The sequence below is a fragment of the Geotrypetes seraphini genome, chromosome 6 (assembly GCF_902459505.1).
Source record: "Geotrypetes seraphini chromosome 6, aGeoSer1.1, whole genome shotgun sequence".
Classification (NCBI taxonomy): Eukaryota; Metazoa; Chordata; class Amphibia; order Gymnophiona; family Dermophiidae; genus Geotrypetes; species Geotrypetes seraphini.
In genome coordinates this window covers 66878480-66899404 of record NC_047089.1, presented here as the reverse complement: position 1 = coordinate 66899404, position 20925 = coordinate 66878480, and the positions used below count along the sequence as shown (strand labels likewise).

General features: G+C 41.7%; 1 protein-coding gene across 1 annotated transcript in view; it reads left to right on the top strand.

Moving 5' to 3' along the window:
• The window catches only part of SERP2 (stress associated endoplasmic reticulum protein family member 2), a 40091-nt gene that overhangs the window by 1417 nt on the left and 17749 nt on the right, over window positions 1-20925 (top strand). Inside the window, exon 2 of the mRNA XM_033950613.1 lies at window positions 5854-5926. Within this exon, the coding sequence (XP_033806504.1) occupies window positions 5854-5926 (73 nt within the window). The remainder of the gene's footprint in view (window positions 1-5853; window positions 5927-20925) is intronic.

The following is a 20925-nucleotide window of genomic DNA, read 5'->3' as shown; positions in this document are numbered from 1 at the left end:
CAGTCCAGTGCAGGTGCCCATGGACCAGCAGGAGGGCAGCTTGGGCTGTGGGCCCTTAATTTTGTGTAGCACTCTTGGCATTTGGGCTACTGTACAGTTGAATTGGGGCATAAGCCCACCTAGCAGTGCCCCATAGAAAGTGACATTTTTTCTTAATGCAAAAATCCCTGAAACTTTTTCCCCTTTTTGTTTTCTTATTGTGTGTGTGTTGGGGAGGCTTATTTGGCTTGTTTCCCCCCCCCTTTATTTTTAAAATGTTTACATCTCCCCTTCCCTCACTTCAATCTCTCTCTCTCTCTCTCTCTCCCAGGCCTCCAACTTCTTCCTCTCTCTGTCTAGTCTCTATCATCCACTTCTTCTTCACTCAGCACTTGTGCCTGGTCCAGTAATAAGTGAAATCCAGGGCTGTGACATCTTCATTTTAGCTTGGGCTGGCCACTGCTACATTATCTCATTTCAGGCTTGGGCCAATCACACTGGGACTCAGATACCTAGGATTTTTCCTGCCTTTGTGTAGATGTATCCGGTATAATAATTGGCATGAGAATACATAGTACTATCTTAATTTTATATGAAATAAAAAATGAGCTATTCATTTCATTATATACACCATTAGTTGACTGAAACATGCCAGGAGCAATTGAAGAAATTTAGTTATCGGGGACTTGATATATACTGCCTTTCAGTGTGAGAATCAAAGTGGTTTACAAAAATTAAAATATGGGAAATCCAAGGAAAGCACCCCCTCAAACCCCAGCCAAATACTGAAACCACCCTTTGACTGCTGCTAGGGAAGGGTGATTTATGTTGAGTTTATTGCTGTCACCCTGAAAAATTGGCTTCTATGCCCATTTAGTCTGCACATTTTGATTACTGTTTTGCATAAACTACAAATCTTACTTGAAATCAGAGTTTATCCTCATTGACCCATAGCTACGCATATTCTGATTCTGTCCCATAATATGATTTCTATCTTGCTACTTTCATCTAACTTAGGTATTTTCTGGTTTTGTCCCATGTTTTATTTGAATCATGATCATACATCTGTCTTATTTGCCCTACATAGTTACTTTGGGCTCGGTTGACCTTCAGAGTTCAGGTAAATAGCAACCAAATACCAGTTTTTCCAACTAGCTGCTGCTATAAACCTGATGTTTGAGTTCCATTTGTACTGTTTTAAAATACTAGGAAACATATTTTTAAGGGCACAAAACACTCAGAATTTAGAACCAGTGCATAGTTTCCATTACTGGGCATCACTCTACCTCTGCCATGCCCTTTGTTACTTCCATTGATTTCAGTGAGAAAAATATATTCCTTATTTTCTTCACAAGAAAAATTATTGGAGCTTGTACTTGCTATGATTTTTCCTTTCACACTATCAGTTTAATTAGAATACCACTGGGGGAGAAAAGGGCAGATGCACAAAGTCTACACATTTCAGTTAGTCTGGTTTTAGCCACTCTTAACTGAATGTTATTTTTGAGGGCAATGCACAGAGACTTTTGGCCACTGCTTTACCGTGCATGGAAACAATAAGTACTATGCTAATGAGCTCACTGGTATTTAAACAAGTTCACTAGCAATTCCCTCTAATGCTCAACTACAGCTCTGAGCTTTCCATAGCCCTGTGCTAACTTTCCTGTCAAGTGCCTGAGTGCTGATTGGCTGAGGCACTAACAGGAAAATCAGCACAGGCAGCAGCCATCCCTTATCCCCAAACCACAACCATCCCCCCAAACTTAAAAATTCCCCAGTGGGCCAGAGAACCCCTGACCCCCTCCCAACCTTCCCTCCAACCAAATTCCCCAGAGGACCAGTGGTCCCCTGACCACCTTCCTGAGCCCCCCCCCCCCCTCTAACCTTGAGAAATTCCTTGATGGTCCAGTGGACCCCTTACACCCCCAACCTTGAAATTTCCACTAAACCCACCGACCTTACCTGGCAAAACTCTCGTCCTCGGGGCCCAGGGACTGGCCCCCCTAGGAAACACATTGCCCTGGTGCCGGGGTAGGGTAAAGGATCTAGCTATATCTTAGGAAAGTTCAGGAGACAGAAGAAGCCTCTGCTACTGCTCCTGCATTAGAATGCCCAAGTGAAGCTGAAAGGCAGAAAAAAATGCCAATCAGCTGGATGCCTCACAAACAACATAGAAAACAATAAGTGCAAAGCAAGAAATAAAGTGGCACCTCCAAAAGTGGGCATTACTTTATCTCCAGAGAAAACATTTGAAATTCATGCATGCACACACTGGCGATAACCATGGAGTCCAGGACACTAGCCATTTGAAGATATCTGGTATCAGGAACAAAAGAGAAAAGAAAAGACATTCATACAGATCACAAAGAAGTTTTAGAAAATAATGCAAAGGCAGGATGCACAGAAGAGACAATACGTACAAAGGGTAACACAGTAAATTCAGTCTGCCAAACAAGGCAGCCAGAGCCACACCTGCTACTCTGTGCTGGTTATAGTCATTCATACTTAAACACTGGTTGGCAATGTGCCATCAGACCAACCACATTTAGGCATTTAAATATAATGGAGTCTTTGGACAATATATGCTATAACTATAGTATTTAACTTTCTATTTAAGATGTCTTCCCCTTTACCTTGAGTAGTACAGCATCTTCACTTGCAGCATATGATAATAAAATGGATAATGGAGTTGCCAAATCTTCATCTGTCTTTTGTCATTTGCAGGACATAGACCATAGAAGTCTGTCCAGTATTGGCCTTAGTTTCCCAATACAGGAGTTGTCAAATTTTTATCTGTCTTTTTGCTAATTTCAGAACACAGCCATAGAAGTCTGTCAGGCACTAGCCTAGTTCCCACTGTTCTTGCTCAACTTAATACCTCAATAGCCATGTCGTGCTTCCATCCTCTTTCTGTTTAGGCATCCCCTGTGTTTATCCCACACATTTTTTACAGTAATTCCTTCATCTTTTTTGACCACCACTTCTCTTGGAAGAGTGTTTGAGGCATCTCCTACCTTCTCTGTGAAAACTATTTCCTGATGTTACTCCTGTCTACTGCTGTGCAGCCTGAATTCATGCCCTCTGGTTCTACTGCCCCTACATCTCTGGAAGAGGTTTATAAGTATATTAATACCTTTCAAGTACTTGAATGTCTGTGTCATATCTCCTCTAGAAGTGCAGTGGCCTGAGAACCAGGGGAACTAGGTTTGATTTCCACTGCAGCTCCTTGTGATCCTGGGCAAGTCACTTAACCCCTCACTGCCTAGGTATAAAAAATAAAACACAAAATTTAGATCAAGAGCCTATTAGGGACAGAAAAAGTGCTTGTATATATATTATATAAAACGCTTTGATTGCACCACAGAGAGGCAGTATATCAGATCCCTTCCCTTTCCGCTTTTTCCTTTCCCTTGCATGTACATATTCAGGTCGTCCAGGCTTCTCTCATATATCTTCTGGTACAAATCATACCATTTGAGTTAACTTCCTCTGGACTGCCTCAAGTCTTTTTATGTCCATAGAGAGATATGACCTCCAAAACTGGACATAGTAGTACTCCAAGTGGGGCTTCACAAACCTCTTGTACAGGGGCATCAACACCTCCTTTCTTCTGCTGATTATTCCTCTTTCTATGCAGCCTACATTACTCTGGCAATAGCCACTGCCTTGTCACATTGTTTCACCACCTTGTGATCCTCAGTAACCATCACCCCAAGATTTCTCTCCTGATCTGTGTTTGTTAGTGTCTCACCTCCTAGTGCATCCACAATCTCTCTACGTCTTTCTGATTCTGCAGATGGGACCTTCCAATCCACATCCAGTAGGTTGAACTCTCCTAACAGCACCTACCCCTTCATTCACAACTTTTGGATATCTATGACCAAATGTTTGTCTAACTTCTCTGCTTGTGTTTGGAGGTCTGTAGATGACACCTGTGTCGATGGAGGTTCCATATTTTCATATATTTATCTAAAATATATTTTCAGTATAGTACAAGATCCTTTATCTGAAATTCCGAAAACCGAAAAGCTCCAAAAACCAAAATTTGATGCTTTATTTATGTTTGAAGGTATTGCTGCAGTCCCATAGTTTGGAACATGTTTGTGTTTTAAGTGCTTGAAGTGTTTGATGTTTGATTTATTTTGAAAAAAAAAAAAAGTTTGGTGGCAATTTTATGGTCTTATGGCCTGTCTTTTTCTGAATTAACATCACTATTTCAAAATCTGAAAAGTTCCAAAAACCGAAATATGCCTGGTCATAAGGATTTTGAATAAAGGATCTTTGTACCTGTATTATAATTCTCCATTTTATACAAGTAAATGCTGATTTACTTGTATAAAATGAGATCGTGCCTAAAAGTATGTGTGGTGTAGGCTAGCACAAACTTGTACAGTATGTGTGCTCAGAGTTGAACCAAGGATGGATGGTGTCACATTTATTCATGTACATATGGAGCAGCTGCAATGTCTGTGCCTTCAATATAGGCACAATTTCTGCAGGATTTATGCTAGTGTCTATAAAATAAACTAAAAACAAGCAACATAAATATGGGCAACTTATTATAAAATTATGCTCACAATATAGCCAAGAAAGCCAAACAGAAACAATACGACAGAGAGAGAAACACATGGCTTCCTATGGCAAGCAACAAAGGAAACACATTCACAGTGCACAAATATATACAGGCACAATAGAAAGAGGCAGAATGGGGCTATCTACTAATTTTCAACAGCACTTAACCTGTTATTGCCCAAGTGTAAACTGACTATTTTGGGAGTGTTCTGGGGCAGAGTCAGCACTTGACCAGTTAAATGCCAATATTTAGCAACATAACTGGCCAGAATAATTGCACAAATGAGATCACACAAAACACCGTCCTATCTTTATGCGCAGCCCATGATTGGTTAAGTTATGAATATCGACTTAACTGGCTATGTGTTAGCCAACGCTGCATAAGAACATAACAATTGCCGCTGCTGGGTCAGACCAATGGTCCATCATGCCCAGCAGTCCGCTCACGCGGTGGCCCTCTGGCCTGATATTCAGTGCTGAAGCCTGGACATGGCCTGACATTGAATATCTGGGAATAAAGCTGGCAGCAGTTAGCAAAATGCTCACAGCCACCACTTGAATATTTACCGCTTAATAAATAATAAGCAATAGACAAAGTATTAAATCTGCTGGAAGTAAAAACAAGTATACTAATAGCATAGGTTGTGTGTACCCAAAATGGTATGATTGGAAGGATTCACCACTAAGGCAAACTATAAATCTTTTACAATCTTTATCTGATAAAGAAATCCAGATATTCAATATGGTTTTGATATGATGTAGGATAGGCAACCTCTGGCCTATGGGCCAAATGCAGCCCACTATTGAATTTTATGCAACTCACAAGACCAGGGGACGATAAAACATTCTTAATCATAGTTTTGGTAATTTTAAATACTGTATTTTGCAAATATTTTCAGAATAGCCACTCTAGCAGTTTGTTTCCATCATTTTTAGTTAAATTTTTATTTATTTATTTATCACAGAAAATCTATGGAGCTCTGTGCATGTCCTGTTGTGACATTATGTAATATTGCAGCCTACTAGGGATAATACTGACATGCATGAAGCCCTCTGTATATAAAGGTTGCCCACCCCTGTATTATACTATAGTTTTCATTTCAGGTATCTTATCATCTTGTGCAACAGTAAATGTGAGTGGAGATGCCTTTCATAGTTTTTGCCTTTTTCAGTTGGTCTTAAAACCATACCATATTTTCTCACAGTTTTTCTACTTCTATTTTTTACACAGTCTCACAAGACAGACATTGATAAATTGGTAACAACTTAAACTTAAATGACTTTTTTCTCCCCACATTTTAGAGGCCACAAGAAGAGAAATATCCTGTAGGACCATGGCTTCTGGCACTATTTGTTTTTGTTGTCTGTGGATCAGGTATGAACAACTCCTTAAGAATAGACCAGCAAATCTTGGTGTCAAGGGCAAATAACCTGTTTACCTATAACAAGGCTTAATGGGAATGCCAAGTCTTCACAGATCCCGGTTGTCAATAATTATAGATCTTTCATTTACCCTCTAAATTACATCATACACATATTATCAGAGTTGAGTATTCTTTCAAAGGCAAGTAGATGTTACTGATATTTCACCTATTATACCAAGGATCCTCAGACTGCCACATGAGTGATGTAACTCAACGCAGCTGCTATCCTCATCAATCCTGGTAATGAATATACTCTATGCTTAATAAAATATAAGCTAAATCATTTATAGAAATATATATATAAAATGAACAGATAAAAGCATAGAGGGGCATAATAAAAAAAAAAAGTCTAAGTCCCTTTTTGGCCTAAGGCCCTAGGCACCCAAAGTAGGCAGCATGGAAATGTCCATTCTCGGAAAAAAATGTCAAAAATGTGGGGTTTTTTTAGAATGGCTTACCTGTACATTCAAGCGTTTAATTGCTTAGAACAACACTGCATCTGTCTCTAATCCCTACTCCCGAAAGAAAATTCACCCAAGTCTCAAATGCCCAAAACAAGACCTTTTAGGCATGGGAGGGACCAGTTCTTCACCTAAAACCATGATTCTCTAACCGGCATCTGTCATATGTGCCAGTTAGAGAATCATGGATACCCCCCCTCCCAATGATCACGGCAGGAGGGATGCCCAATCCCTCCTGCTGGATACCCCCGAATCCCCCCTTCTCCCGCAAGCATTGCTGGCAGGAGGAATGCCCAATCCCGCCCGACAGACACCACGAACCCCCCTGCTAAGGTAGGCCACCTAACCCCCACCCCAGCTGGAACCCCCCTGCCTAGTCCACCCAAACCCCCCCTACCTTTTGTAGTTGGCTTGCCAGAAGGACCCTTCTAGTCTCCAGCCGGAAGGCCTACCTTCACCAAAATGGCAGGCCTACCCTTTCCAGGTGAATTGTGAGATGCACTGGGGAAGGGCCTAAGGCCCTGATTGGCCCAGGCGTCTAAGACCCCTCCTATAGAATCTTAGGCTTGCATTCTGGGATGAACTTGGATGGCCTAAGAGTCCAATTGGCCAGATCCCTTAGACTCAAGCTGGAAGGGTCACTCCAGCCAACTACAAAAGGTGGGGAGGGTTCGGGTGAGCTAGGCAGGAGGGGGTTCGGGCTGGGGGGTGGGGGGTCAGGCAGCCTACCTTGGTGGGGGGGTTCTGGGTGTCCGGTAGGAGGGACTGGGCATCCCTCCTGCCGATGATGCTTGTGGGGGGGGTTGGGGGTATCCGGCAGGAGGGATTGGGCATCCCTCCTGCCAGGGAAGGTTGTGGAGGATTGTGGCAGGTTTGGGCAGGAGGGATGCCCAATCCTTCCTGCCGCCCCCTCCCCCCTTAAACATCCCCGGCAGGAGGGATGCAATCGCTGCAAAGGGGGGGGAACAGGTTGCCTGAGCCATTGAACTGATCGCGGCAGCCGTGATCAGCTCAGCGGCCTGAACCGGAACTTATACCTGTTTGGTCTAAGTCAAAATGTATAGGTTCCATTCAGGCAACCTGTTAAACTTTTCGATTATGGCTGCCAGACAACTAAGTCTAGGTCGGCCCACCTCCCACCCTACTCACTCCTCCAAAAATGCCCCTTTTCTCTGGGCGCACAGAGGCAGTCAAAAGTCCTAAGCTGGTTTTAGATATGTCAAAAACCCTGTTCGATTATCGGTACTTGAATGACCTGTCTTTTTGATCATCCAAGTGTCGATTTAGGCGGGTTTTTAGATGTATTTTCGTTTCAATTGTGTACCTTATAGAGTATAATTCATTACCAGGATCAATGAGGATTGCAGTCGCATTGAGTTATATCACTCATGTGGCAGAGGATCCTTGGTATAATAGGTGAAATATCTATAACATCTACCTGCCTTTGAAAGAATACGCAATGCTTTAATAATATATGTATGAAGTCTTCACAGAGACATTAATAATAAAAAAAAAGTTTATTTGATTACCCTGTCACTCACTGAGCTACTGTTTTATTGTGTTTGTTCTGTCGAAACATGTTTTAGTATTTTTAATATGTATGCATGTAATTTTGTAAACCGCATAGTATTTATGCGGTATATAAATTTTTAAATAAATATATTGTTTCAGCGAGCCACATTTTCTTTGCATCTAGAATTAGATCTGTTTGGTCATATGGAGCTCAATTCAGTAAATGGCACCGATACTTAGGCCCCAAAAATTTAGGCACTAGGTGTGAATTCTATAACAGTAATAGTGCATGTAGTTGCTAGTATAAAATAATAGCATGAATCTGTGTTTTGGCATCTAACTCTAGGCACGAGCACTTACACCATGTCAATGGCTGATATAAATGTTTGCGCGCAAATCTGGCAGTTATATGTGTAACTGATAGAATCCTATAACTTAGTGCCTTTTGGAGTTGGGTACCATAGAAATTAAACAGTAAGTTTATAGAATAGTATAGGTGTATTCTCTTGTATAATTAATATTTTGTTAACCGAGTCGAGTCCTCCTGTTGGGATGAATTGGTATATAAAATCAAAGATTAGATTAGATAAGTCATTTATGTGGATAAATACAAATCAGTGCCAATTAGTGCTTGTTGATGCCAATTATTGGTACTTAATGCCAATTTAGCACCTCATAGCTAAGGCCCTCTTTTATCAAGCCGCGTTAGGGTTTTTTTTTATCACTAGCCGCTGTGGTAAGAACTCTGATGCTCATAGGAATTCTGTCAGCATTGGAACTTTTACTGCAGCAGTCAGCGATAAAAAAAACAACTCTAACACAGCTTGAGAAAAGGGGGCCTAATTTAATTACGTGCGTAAATGACCCCTGTGCACCCAATTCAGTGCCCAATATTTAGTGCCAATTCGACCTCTCCGCAGCTTTCGACGTCGTCCATCATGATATCCTTATCTTCCAACTCTCCGAAATAGGCATAAGCTCCACAGTCCTAGATTGGTTCTCGAAATTCCTACGCTTCCGCTCCTTCACCGTTAACTTAAACGGTACTTCATCCCCCCCCCTGGAAACCGAAATGCGGAGTCCCGCAAGGCTCCCCCCTCTCTCCTATCCTTTTCAACATCTACATGTCCTCTCTGAAACTCCTTCATCTATCCCCCCTGGAAACTCTCTACACCTACGCCGATGACATCCTCATCCTCCTCGAGACCGACTCGAACCTCTCTAACCTCGCTGAGAACATATCCACTTGTATTACGCATCTCCAATCCTGAGCCCAATCTGTCCAAATGAAACTGAACGAGTCCAAAACAAAACTACTTTGGCTCGGCCCAACATTAGATCATTTACCCACCTCCATCCCATTACCTTCTGGACCCACTCTTCAGCTTGAGTTTTCAAGCAAAGACCTAGGCATCGTCATAGACTCCTCTCTCTCCTTCAACGATCACCTCAACTCTTTGATAAAAAAATGCTTCTTTTGCCTTCATATGTTGAGGAAGGTGAGATCCTGCTTTCATCATTCTCACTTTACCGTCCTCGTTCAATCTACTATCCTCTCTAGACTGGATTACTGCAATTCCATCTATATAAGCCTTACTAAGAAAAACCTCCATAGACTTCAGCTTATTCAGAACGCCGCGGCTAAGCTTATTTTTCACAAAAAGCAAGTTCGATCATGTCTCCCCACTCTTCTCCAAGCTTCACTGGCTCCCAGTATTCTCCAGAGTCCTCTTTAAATGTGCCTGCTTAGCCTTCAAGATTCTACATGGCATCCTTCCTCCCGTTATCCCACTCTTTTGGAATTCCTCAAAACCACACTCCACCAGACCCTCCCAAAAACTGAAACTATCATTCCCCTCTATAAAAGGTATATCCCGCGCAGGAAAACTTGGAACATCTCTCCCCTTTAGAACCACAGAACTCTGGAACAACCTCTCATCCCCACTCAGAAACTCCAGCTCCTTCCAATCCTTCCGCAAACACTTGAAAACGTGGCTCTTTGCAAAAATCTAATCATCTCCCATTCTCCAGTATTCTGTCCCTCTCTTTCCTCTTAGTCCCTCTCCTTTTCCCTTATTGTAGTTCCTTTCCTTTTAACTCTGTAAACCGTGCCGAGCTCTGCGCTTGCGGAGATGGCGCGGTATACAAACCTAAGGTTTAGTTTAGTTTAGTTTAGGGATTATGTTCTAGAATTTCTGAAATGTAAGAGTCACAACAAAGGATGATAATTTCCAAGCATAGACTAACCTATGAGCAATTCCTATTCTCAGCATTCACAAGTGAGCAAATCTAACTTTAGCAAATACACTCTGAATAGTCATCTAATATACGAGCATATTTACATGTATTTAACTTATGAATCCAGATAATTTAGATATATGGTTATCCTGGAAACCAGACGTGTTAATTGTCTTCACCATAGCTCCTAAAGTGTTAGTTGTATGAGAGAATGCCGAATAGTTTAGACACAGAGGTAAATACGCAATAATATAAATTACATAACTCTAAGATAATGTACAGTACCTGGCTTTAAAAAACACAATTCTGGTGCAAAAGAAACATCAGTCTTGACTACGAGTTGTATAGAAGACATCATCTACCTTTTACAGCTTCACCTCCTTCCTCACTGGGCTGTGCTATAGCTCCTCAGTCTTTTCTTCTGCACACGATTTGGAAGATATCTTTCTGATCTGCTTTAAGTGAACTTCATTATTTTGGGGTTTCTATCTGGATTTGGAGGCTTTTCGGTGCTCAAGAGATCCTCAGCAGTTGTTGGATAGCGCTGCCTGAGAGAAGACACAGACTCTGTGAGCAGAAGACTGTAGCTAGTAAGACAACCATTTTTTAGGTAACTTGTTTAGCCAGCCTGCATTAACAAATGTAGAGCTCAGGATCTGTATCCCTAGTAGCATGGCTTGATCCTGGTCGTTCCAGAGTTTGAGCATAGGCTGTTTGGCCCCGTGGCAGTCCAGTGGGCTTTAGCGGGTATTGGCTGCGTTTTCCTCCCCCCGATGACCTGTGTGGAGCTGTGGGAGTCTGATCACCTCCATTAAAAGCTTTTATTACACACGGAAAATAAATTTCTCTGTTACTGCCCCAATGCTATGGAACTCTTTACCACAACCTCTTCGTGATGAACAACAACTAGAAAAATTTAAAACAGGTTTAAAGACTTTCCTATTCCGTGATGCATTTATTTCTGTTTAGTATCTATCTCTCAGTCATCTTCAATCGTTCAACATCACAAATTTATCTTAACTACTTTTCCCTACCCAAATGTTGTTTTCCCATCCCCTCTTTCTCCCTTTTCTCTCAACATTGTAACTTTACCCTTCCATAAACCTCTTCCCTCACAATCAAGTTTGTCTAGTCTATGTTGTAATATACACTATTTATACCTCTAAATGTAGAATATATTAACTCCCCTTCCCTACTTTATTTATGTTTTTATTGTAATGTACACCGGCCAGATATTTATTTGATGGTCGGTATATTAAAACTTAATAAACTTGAAACTTGAGGTCTCAGTCTAACTTCAGTCCAACTGGCAGCCCAAAGAACACAGCATTAGGACCTTTATACATGCTAGTCTGAGGCAGTGGTCTTCTCCATTTTCCAGCTGCAGTGTGAGCTGAAGCAGGCAAGGTACCATTACAGCATAATTAGTACAGGCTGTTATAGTCTGTGGGAGAATTGGGGGGTTCTGAAATTTGCTGTTTTGGTGGTTTCTGGGGCTTGGTATAGGTTCCCCACCTCCAAATACCCCTTCCCTGAATTTTTTGAGTGTTAATACTGCTCTCCCTGGCTGTATTTGGCACCAGCATGCTGTCACAGTGGCCATCTTGGATTTCCCAATTTGGATTTAAAAGCCTCCATTTGCCTCAAAACTCCTCGATTTTGCTTAAAATGCATAGAAATGGAATCCTCAGGCTGTTTTAACCCTGATTCAAGCCAGATTTGCACTGAATAGTTCATGGGGGGGTGCAAGAACAATAGGCTTAGCCCCTTCTGGTCCCTCTAGGGTTGAGGAGTTGCAGATGGCTCATGTTTTGGATGCCTCAGAGCCCATGAGGAAGCAAGATAAGTTTCTGCATGGGTTCTCTGGGCATCCTGTTCAGGAATTTACCCCTGATTTGGTAAGTCTGATGTGGAAAACTTATTGGAATTGTTGGGAGCTATATACACCATCTGGGACCATGCCAGGGGTTGTGCAGGGGGGTTCTACCCTCACAGAGTGCACCTTTCTTAAAGAAGAACAATGGATAAGTCCCAGAGGTCCAGTCAGATATGGACTGGGAGGTCTGGGGGTCAGAGTCACTGCCTTTACTGCCCCAGAATGAATCTTAATTTTTAGAAGACTCAGGTTTTCAGGTGGAGGCCAGCAGTCAAGAGACGGTGGTAGTCCTTGTCCACAGAAAAGACCTTATGGTGTGCCATCCTTTTAAGCCTGCAGCTTTGTGAAGTTTATTACAGACTCACCTCGGGAATTAAAGCTAGTACCTTCGCTAACCTCTGCTGCACAATATTCTGTCATAAATGGCTCTAAGACTCAGAACGCTCTTTTTTCTTCGCATCCAGACCTGTTAATGTTGCTCACAGAGCATGGGGAAGCCCTGGAGGGCTCCTTGCAGGTTGCCTGGAATATGACAAAGCCGTACCCACCTGAGTTTCAACAGGTGGATCCTAAGTTTCAACAGCTGTTTGGCCTACCTAAAGTGGATAAATTGATAGCTCAAGTTACCAAACATATTTCTCTGCCTAGTGAAGATGGAGTGATTTTAGAGGATGTGCAGGATCACAGAATGAGGCTCTGGCTTTGGGCCTAAAGGTGGCTTCTGTTACATGCGCCTTCCATACCAGATTGCATCCAGCCCCGGTTGCGGAGGATGACGCATAATCCCAGGTCCTAATTTTTTTAGAGTTATGAGCAAAGTTTTTTGTTTACTCGATCTCTGCCTGTAGAATGCTCCGGATTAGACAGTGGGCAGGAGATTCAGCATCCAAGGCCATTTTGAGCAGGCTTCTGTTCAAGGGCCACATGCTCTTTGGAAAAGAACTGAAAGATATTTTGATAGTGTGGCAGATCATCACCTGAAGTCTTTGCCAGATAGCAGACCCCAAGCCCCTGGGGGATCAAGTTGTGGTTCTTTTTCAGGGTTTTCGACGATTCCTCAGTTCTTATCGGGACTATCTACCCAAAGATTGTTTCAAGAATCTCAGCAGATTATTGGAAGTGTTAGGAGAGCTTAGTCCTCTAATGCACGCCCCACAGCAGCCTAAAAAAAAAATGACACCAGGGTGGTAGCTGAACCTCCTCCTCCCCCCTGATTGGAGGAAGGTTGTTGCCTTATTGGGAGGCTTGGGTAAGGATTTGCTCAAACCACTGGGTTCTGGTCATCATTCAAGAAGAGTACAACCTCTAATTCTCTCATCCTCTACTGGACCTATTTGTGGACTCTGTCCATCCTCCTTCCAGAGAAAGCAATCAGAGTCCAAGCAATGGTGAAATGGCTTCTGGATATTCATTTATGGACTGGAGAACAAATTTGTATCAAGTTACATTAGATTACCAGACCTCAAATACCCAAGGCAATACTTAAATAGTTTTTCATGCCCTTACTGGTCTTGGTAAAGTGACTAGTGCTGTATATTTTTTAATTATTTTAAATAACAATTACAATAAATATCAAGTGCATAAGGTGCTATAGGAAGGAAAGCACTTATCTTTTGTGCCCAACGGCTGCCCAACCGTTTCACACTCGGTTTCATCAGGGGCTATGCCTCCTTCTATTAATGCACCAAACTTGCAACAATCACAAGCACCCGCACAGCGTTTATTAAGTCGAGCACTAGTTACTTTACCAAGACCAATGATGAATATACCACCCCAATAGGGGCATGAAAAACTATTTAAATAGTGCCTTGGGTATTTGAGGTCTGGTAATCTAATGTAACTTGATGTGAATTTGTTCTCCGGTCCATAATAGTTTCTATTGTTTGAACAAATTTTCATTTTTCTTCAATTCCAATCGATTCTGGATATTCAGGCAATAGAACTTGTACCAGCCAAAGTATTGAGCCTGGGCAGATAATCTACATATTTCATCATGCCTAAGAAAGACTCCGATGACTGTGGACTAATCTTGGATCTGAAGTCATCAATGCAGCGCTGAAGGTGCCCCAATTCTGAATGGAGACCATGTGTGTGGTCATAGCTTCAGTGGCACCAGGGGGCATTTCTGGCCTCTCTAGATCTGACAAAGGCTTACTTACATATTCCCATATTTCTGGCTTATAGGAAGTTCCACAGGTTCCATGTACCAGACAGATATTTCTGGTTCTCAATGCTTCTGTTCAGTCTGGCAAAGACACCTCACACATTTCCAAGGTGATAGTCATTATCACAGCACCTGCGTAACACAGTGATCCAGGTGCATCTGTGCTTGGAAGACTTGCTACCTAGAGCTCCATCCAAGCACCAGGGAAACACAACAGTGGCACAGGGTGTCCAACTGCTTCAGAAACCAGGATGGATCATCAACTTTTGGAAGAGTCTCTTGGAGCCCACAATCTAGGGTTACCAGCCATCCAGATTTACCTGGACATGTCCTCTTTTTAGAGGACTTGTCCGGGAGTCCGGACGGCTTTTCAAAACCTGGCACTTTGTTCGGATTTTGAAAAGCTTCCAACTCAGGACTGCATCAGGAGGGCACCTGCGCATGCATGGATGCAATGCGGTGATGTCACAGGCATGTGACATCATCGCGTTGCATCCGCACATTTGCGGATGCCCTCCCGACACAGTCCCAAGGACGAGTACATGTTGAGGGGACGGGGCTGGGGGATGAGGCTGGGGCAGAATGGGGCGTGCCTAGGGTGTAATGGGGCGGGGCTGGGTGGAACTGGACAGGCCTGGGGACGGGGTTATGGGTCCATATTTTATGTGAGTAAAATCTGGTAATCCTTCCACAATCCCTAGAATACATGGGAATTTGCTTTAACATGGTAGGAGGCTGTGTTTTTCTTCCAGAGACATGCAAATTGTAACTAAGACACTAGATTGCGGAGTTCCTGGCAATGCCTGCTCCCAAGACTTGGCATTATCTGCAGGTACCAGGGTCAATGGTGTTGAGCATAGAGGTGTTCCATGGGTGAAAGCTCCTTTGCTGTTCTCAAAGAACACTATTATCCCGCTGGTACCCATAGGCAGATTCTGTGCAGAATCCACTGACCTAGACAGCAGAGGTGCGCCAAAGTTTGTGCTGGTAGTTTGTGCTGGAGTCGAGAGAAAGGCTTGCCTCTCTGCATATCCTCTTCGGTGAGCCTGACAACAGAAGCCAGCCTTTATGGCTTGGAGGGTCATTGTGAGGATCACCCTGTTCAGGGCTGCTGATTGCCCCTACAGAGGAGCAACAGGTTAGAGCTGCAAGCCATTTGTCTGACCTTACAGCTGTTGGAGAACACCCTGAATGGCAAAGCGGTCAGGGTTTTTTTGAACAATGTCACAGAGGTGACGTACATCCACAGGCAGGGAGGTACCAATAGTGCTCCATTGAATCTGGAGGCCCAGTTGTTTTTGCTTGATGGAAGTCCTACAAATGCTATCAGCAGCACATGTATCAGGAGTCTAGCGATCAATAAAATCCACAGCGTTAATTAACATTGGAAAAAAAATCATAACAGTTATCCAAAATACTGGTGAAATAAGATAGATTTAATAATTTTACAAAAAGCTAAATATGAACAATCAGTATGGAAACTGTCCAATAGCAAATTCCAAAGAGCTGAGCCAGCATAGGAAAAAGCCCTGCTTGTTGATGTTAATATGATTAAATTCAGTCCTGGCAGTTGAAATTGCTTTTTTTGAGAAGAACACAAGAGACCTTGTCAGTCAGACTTGAACTTCTCATGTAAATCCAACAAAGATCCACATTACTTCTCAGTGGCACCAGGAAGTGATGTTAGAGGGAGTGACAGGGCCAGTGCAGACAGCAGGTTGGAGATGATGCTTGGGTCAGCGAAGAGTTAAAGAGGTACAGGGAAGGGGACACATGCGTGGTAGAGGAGGCAGGGAAAGAGTTGGGAGTGGAGAAGAGGGCAGGGGTACTACCACCCCGGGCGCCTCCTACCATCGCTACGCCACTGCTCAAATATGACAATTCCTCAAGGAAATATTATGAAATCAAAACATTTACCAACCTGAAGATCCTCCTGATCACACATGTTACTTTTATCACCTTCAACGCACTTCTTGTGTGTTTTTGTGCCACCAGGTCTTGCATTTCTTTGTTGCAGTGTTTGCATTTTGCACACATGCTTGAATTACGCATAGGTAGAGGAACATTATGATAAACCTCAGGTTATACATACAAAAATCCCAAGACTTGTGGAGTATTCTGCTGAAAAGGTTTCACTTTCATTTTTACTGCCATGTCCCACCACCAGACAGCAGGGAATCCCCATTTTGCAAAAAAGTTGCATCAGTGGTCCATACTCTATCTTGCAATCAGGAATATCTCATCTCAAACATGGCATTGGCACTGAGCTTTGATGTTTCTGATTGCAAGGAAGAGGGCGAACCCCTGATGCAGCTTTTTGGCGAAACGGGGATTACCTGTCAGGTGGTGGGACACATCAGTACACCAGATAAGATTATGAAGTTGATGGACTGGCATGTGCTTTGAAGTTTGCAGCTAAGTGTTCCCCTGTTCTATTTTTATCCTTGCTAGTATATACAGTCATGTGAAAAAATTAGGTCATCCCATGAAATATTCAGTTCTTTCTTAAGAAATGTTTGCATATCGATGTCAAATCTTTTATTTATCTCTGGAAAAGAAAGTTATGTAATTGCAGGTAAACAACAAAATTTTTCCTTGATTTACTCATGAAACAAAAGATATCCACAAAAATGTGTATTCTAACTGAAGGATAAATTAGGATACCATACACCTTAATAGCTAGTGTTACCCCCTTTGGCTTTTATAACTGCAATGAGACATTTCTTGTAGCTATCTACCAGTCTCTGACATCGGTCTGAAGAAAGTTTGGTCCACTCCTCAATGCAGAATTCTTTCGGCTGTGAGATGTTTGAGGGGCTTCTTGCATGTACAGCCCGTTTCAAATCACTCAATGGGATTAAGATCAGGGCTTTGACTCGGCCACTCTAGGACTCTCTATTTCTTAGTTTTCAGCCAGTCCTTGGTGGATTTACTGGTATGTTTTGGGTCATTGTCGTGTTGCAGCGTCCAGTTCCACTTCAGCTTTAATTTTCTTACAGATGGTCTCACATGTTCCTTAAGCACCCTCTGATACACGGTAGAGAGCATTTTGGACCCCTGTTCGTTTACATAAATTAGATAGCTCTAAGTCTGATGTTGGCACTGCAATCTCAAAGCTGGGACTTTAGATCATTTATTATCCTATTGTCCATTTATTTTGGATTTTTGGAAATCAATATGGGGCCAAATAAATAATTTATTGGAAAATCCGGTGGTCCTATCATATGATACTATTTTATTTGGCATGTCAATGAGGGCAAAGAGTCAAATATCCTCAAAAAATAATAAGCTCTTACTAATTATGACTGGAGTTGCCATTCAACAAATTACTTTTAATTGGAAGAATTGGAGTAGATTAAACTTTAATTTCTGGTGGAATTCTTTATGTCATATATATAAGATGGAAAGAATATTAGCCATACAGAAAGGACATTTTAATAAATTCAAAGATGTTTGGGGACCATTAACAGATTATTGTAATGAGTAAATAACACTTTTCCCTTATTTACATAATTGGGTGGGGGTAGGGGGGTTTCTGATCTTACATTAAGTGCTTGTATTAGTAGAAAAGAATATATTATATGATATACATGATATCATATGATATGGTAAGGGTGGGAGGGGGGATAAATTTCATTAATTTAAGATAATTGTAATAGAAATTCAAATTTGTAAATTTAAATGTTATTTCTGTTTACACTTGTTGTAAGATGTAAAAATGAATAAAGAATTATTAAAAAAAAAAAATTATTCATGGTGGATTCTATGATAGTGAGCTGGCCAGGTCCTGCTGCAAAAAAGCATTCCCAAACCATGACACTTCCACCTCCATGCTTCACAGTTGGTATGAGGTTCTTTTCCTGGAATGCTGTATTTGGTGTAGCCAAACATGTCCTCTTTTCTGGTGTCCAAATAATTCAATTTTAGACTCATCTGTTCATAGAACACTATTCCAGAAGTCCTAGTGTTTGTCTATGTTCTCTCTGGTAAACTTCAGTCTGGCCTTGATGTTTCTCTTAGAGAGCAAAGGTTTCCTCCTTGCAAACCTCTCATGCAAGTTAAATTTGTGCAGTCTCTTTCTGATTGTAGAGGCATGCACTTTCACATCAACAGTAACAAGAGCCTGCTGTAGGTCCCGTGATGACATTTGAAGGTTTTTGGAGACTTCTTTTAGCATCTTGCGCTCTTCTCTGGGGGTCAACTTGCTTGGATAGCCAGACCTGGGCATGTTGGCAGTTGTTTGGAAAGTCCTCCACTTGTACACTATTTTCCAGACTATGCAAATGGTGAATGTCAAATTCTTTCAAGATCTTTTTAAATCCCTTACCAGACTTTTAAGCTGCTACAATCTTCTTTCTGAGGCCTTAGACAGCTCTTTTGATCTCATCATAGTGTTCACTCTCACCGCAGCAGTCATGAGCACACCAAACTAAATGTCTGAGGTTTACATAGAAAAACAAACTTTATACAGGTTCTACGTGCAATTGTATAAATGTTTTGTGAATTTCTTAAATTTTTACACTTTTAAACAGGAGGGGAAGACCTCAGAAGCCTGCACCATCAAGAATATCAATTCTCTAATGATCATACAGCAGGACAGGTTTTTAATCATAGGTCTCACACCGGAGTGTGAGACCTATGATTAAAAACCTGTCCTGCTGTATGATCATTAGAGAATTGATATTCTTGATGGTGCAGGCTTCTGAGGTCTTCCCCTCCTGTTTAAAAGTGTAAAAATTTAAGAAATTCACAAAACATTTATACAATTGCACGTAGAACCTGTATAAAGTTTGTTTGTTATCTACATTGAAGAGGTTCAGTTCCATTTCAATCCTATAGTATGAGGTTTACATAGGACAAACCTCCTTCAAAATGCTGAGTAACGATGTTCTAATCATGCGCACCTGATGTGATACACCTGTGTGGTGATTTAAATCACTTGTATGTGATTTGAGCCTCAGAATACACATTTTTGTGGATATCTTATTTTATGAGTAAATCAAGGAAAATGTTTGTTGTTTACCTACAATTATATCACTTTCTTTTCCAGAGATAAATAAAAAAAAGATTTGACATCGATATGTGAACATTTCTTAAGAAAGAACTGAATATTTTATGGGGTGTCAGATGACTGTATGAATTGGGAATTGAACATGGGGCTCATAATTGAAACAAAAATGCATCTAAGAACCCGCCCAAGTTGGCACTTGGACGATCTAAGACAGGTCGTCCAAGTGCCAATAATTGAAATGGGTTATTAGACATATCCAGAGGCTTTTTAGGCCTCTCTATTCTGCTGTGCACCCAGAGCTGAAAGGGGCATTTTTGGAACAGTGGTTAGGGCGGAATGTGGGCCTACCTAGACTTAGTTATCCTGAAGGGATAATCGATTGTTTTACTAGACATCCTGGACGAAACTTAAACGTTGTGAGTTAGATGATGGAAAAACAGGTATAAGTGCCAAAAAGATATCCAAAGTGACCAGATAACCACTGCAGAGACAAAGTAAAGAACCTCCACACTCCCCAGTGTTCACTGACCCCCTCACCCCCACAAAGATCAGAATAAAAAAGTATATACCTATCTCCAGAACATCAGCACCTGGTATAGGACAGCCTAGTAGAGCTGACACAGGTGGCTTAAGTAGGCTGTAGGGTGGGCAACAGAACCATAGAGAAGAGGACCCAGGCCCATAAGCCACTCTAACCACTACATTCATGGTGGAAAATGTGCGCTCACCAAACTCCCCAAAATCCTACTGTATGCTATATAAGTGGGGTTGTAGACAGGGTTTTAGTAGGTTTGGGGGGGCTCACCATGATCTGCAGGGGAATTCTGGTGAGATGTTTATGTGGCACCCTTTTTGTAAAGTTCACAGCAGTGCCCTGTAAGGTGCCCCATTGCAGTGTTGCCATGTCTGGGTGGCTAGTCCATCATTTTGCTGGTCCCTCCCACGTCCAAAAGGTCTTATTCTTGGCATTTGGGACTTGGACGATTATTTGGACAAAAATGTGGTATAAAGATAGACGTACTAGTGGTCTGGACGATCAAATGGCTGGACGTAGAAGTAGACAATTTTAAAAAAAGAAATATTTTGGACGTACTTTTCGAGAATGGACATTTTACTGCTGCTGACTTTGGGCGACTAGTGCCCTTCATCCACATCGGACTTAGACATTTCTTTTGATTATGCCCCTCCATGTGTTGAATAGAATTGTTTATGAATATCAGAGTAGAAATGATTCTCTCCTTAAAGGCTGATACCCTGGGACTTATAAGTAGAACATTGTGGTTTCTTTTGGACTATTTAATAAGTGACAAAGTAGAGGGTTTTTTTAACCTATGAAGACTAACAGATTTTTTCTCCACTTTTCTATTTTTGTTGGAGCTTTGGCTTTCTGTCCCTGTTGGATAAGCTTGGTAAAAGGGTTCCAGTGAATATATAAGTATGTGTGGTTAATTATTCAGTGATTTATCATACTCTCTCCTTTAAATTATGGTAATTGAAATCACCCATTTTTAAACTGTGGCCCAGTTTGCCAGCTTTCCTAATCTCTGAAAACATTTCTTCATCTGTCTGCTAATTCTGTCCTGGGGAACGTTAATATAATCCTGCTTGTATATTCCTTCCCTACACACATGGAATTTCTATCCATATGAATTCCACACTGTTATCTATGTCATGCAGAATGTTTATTT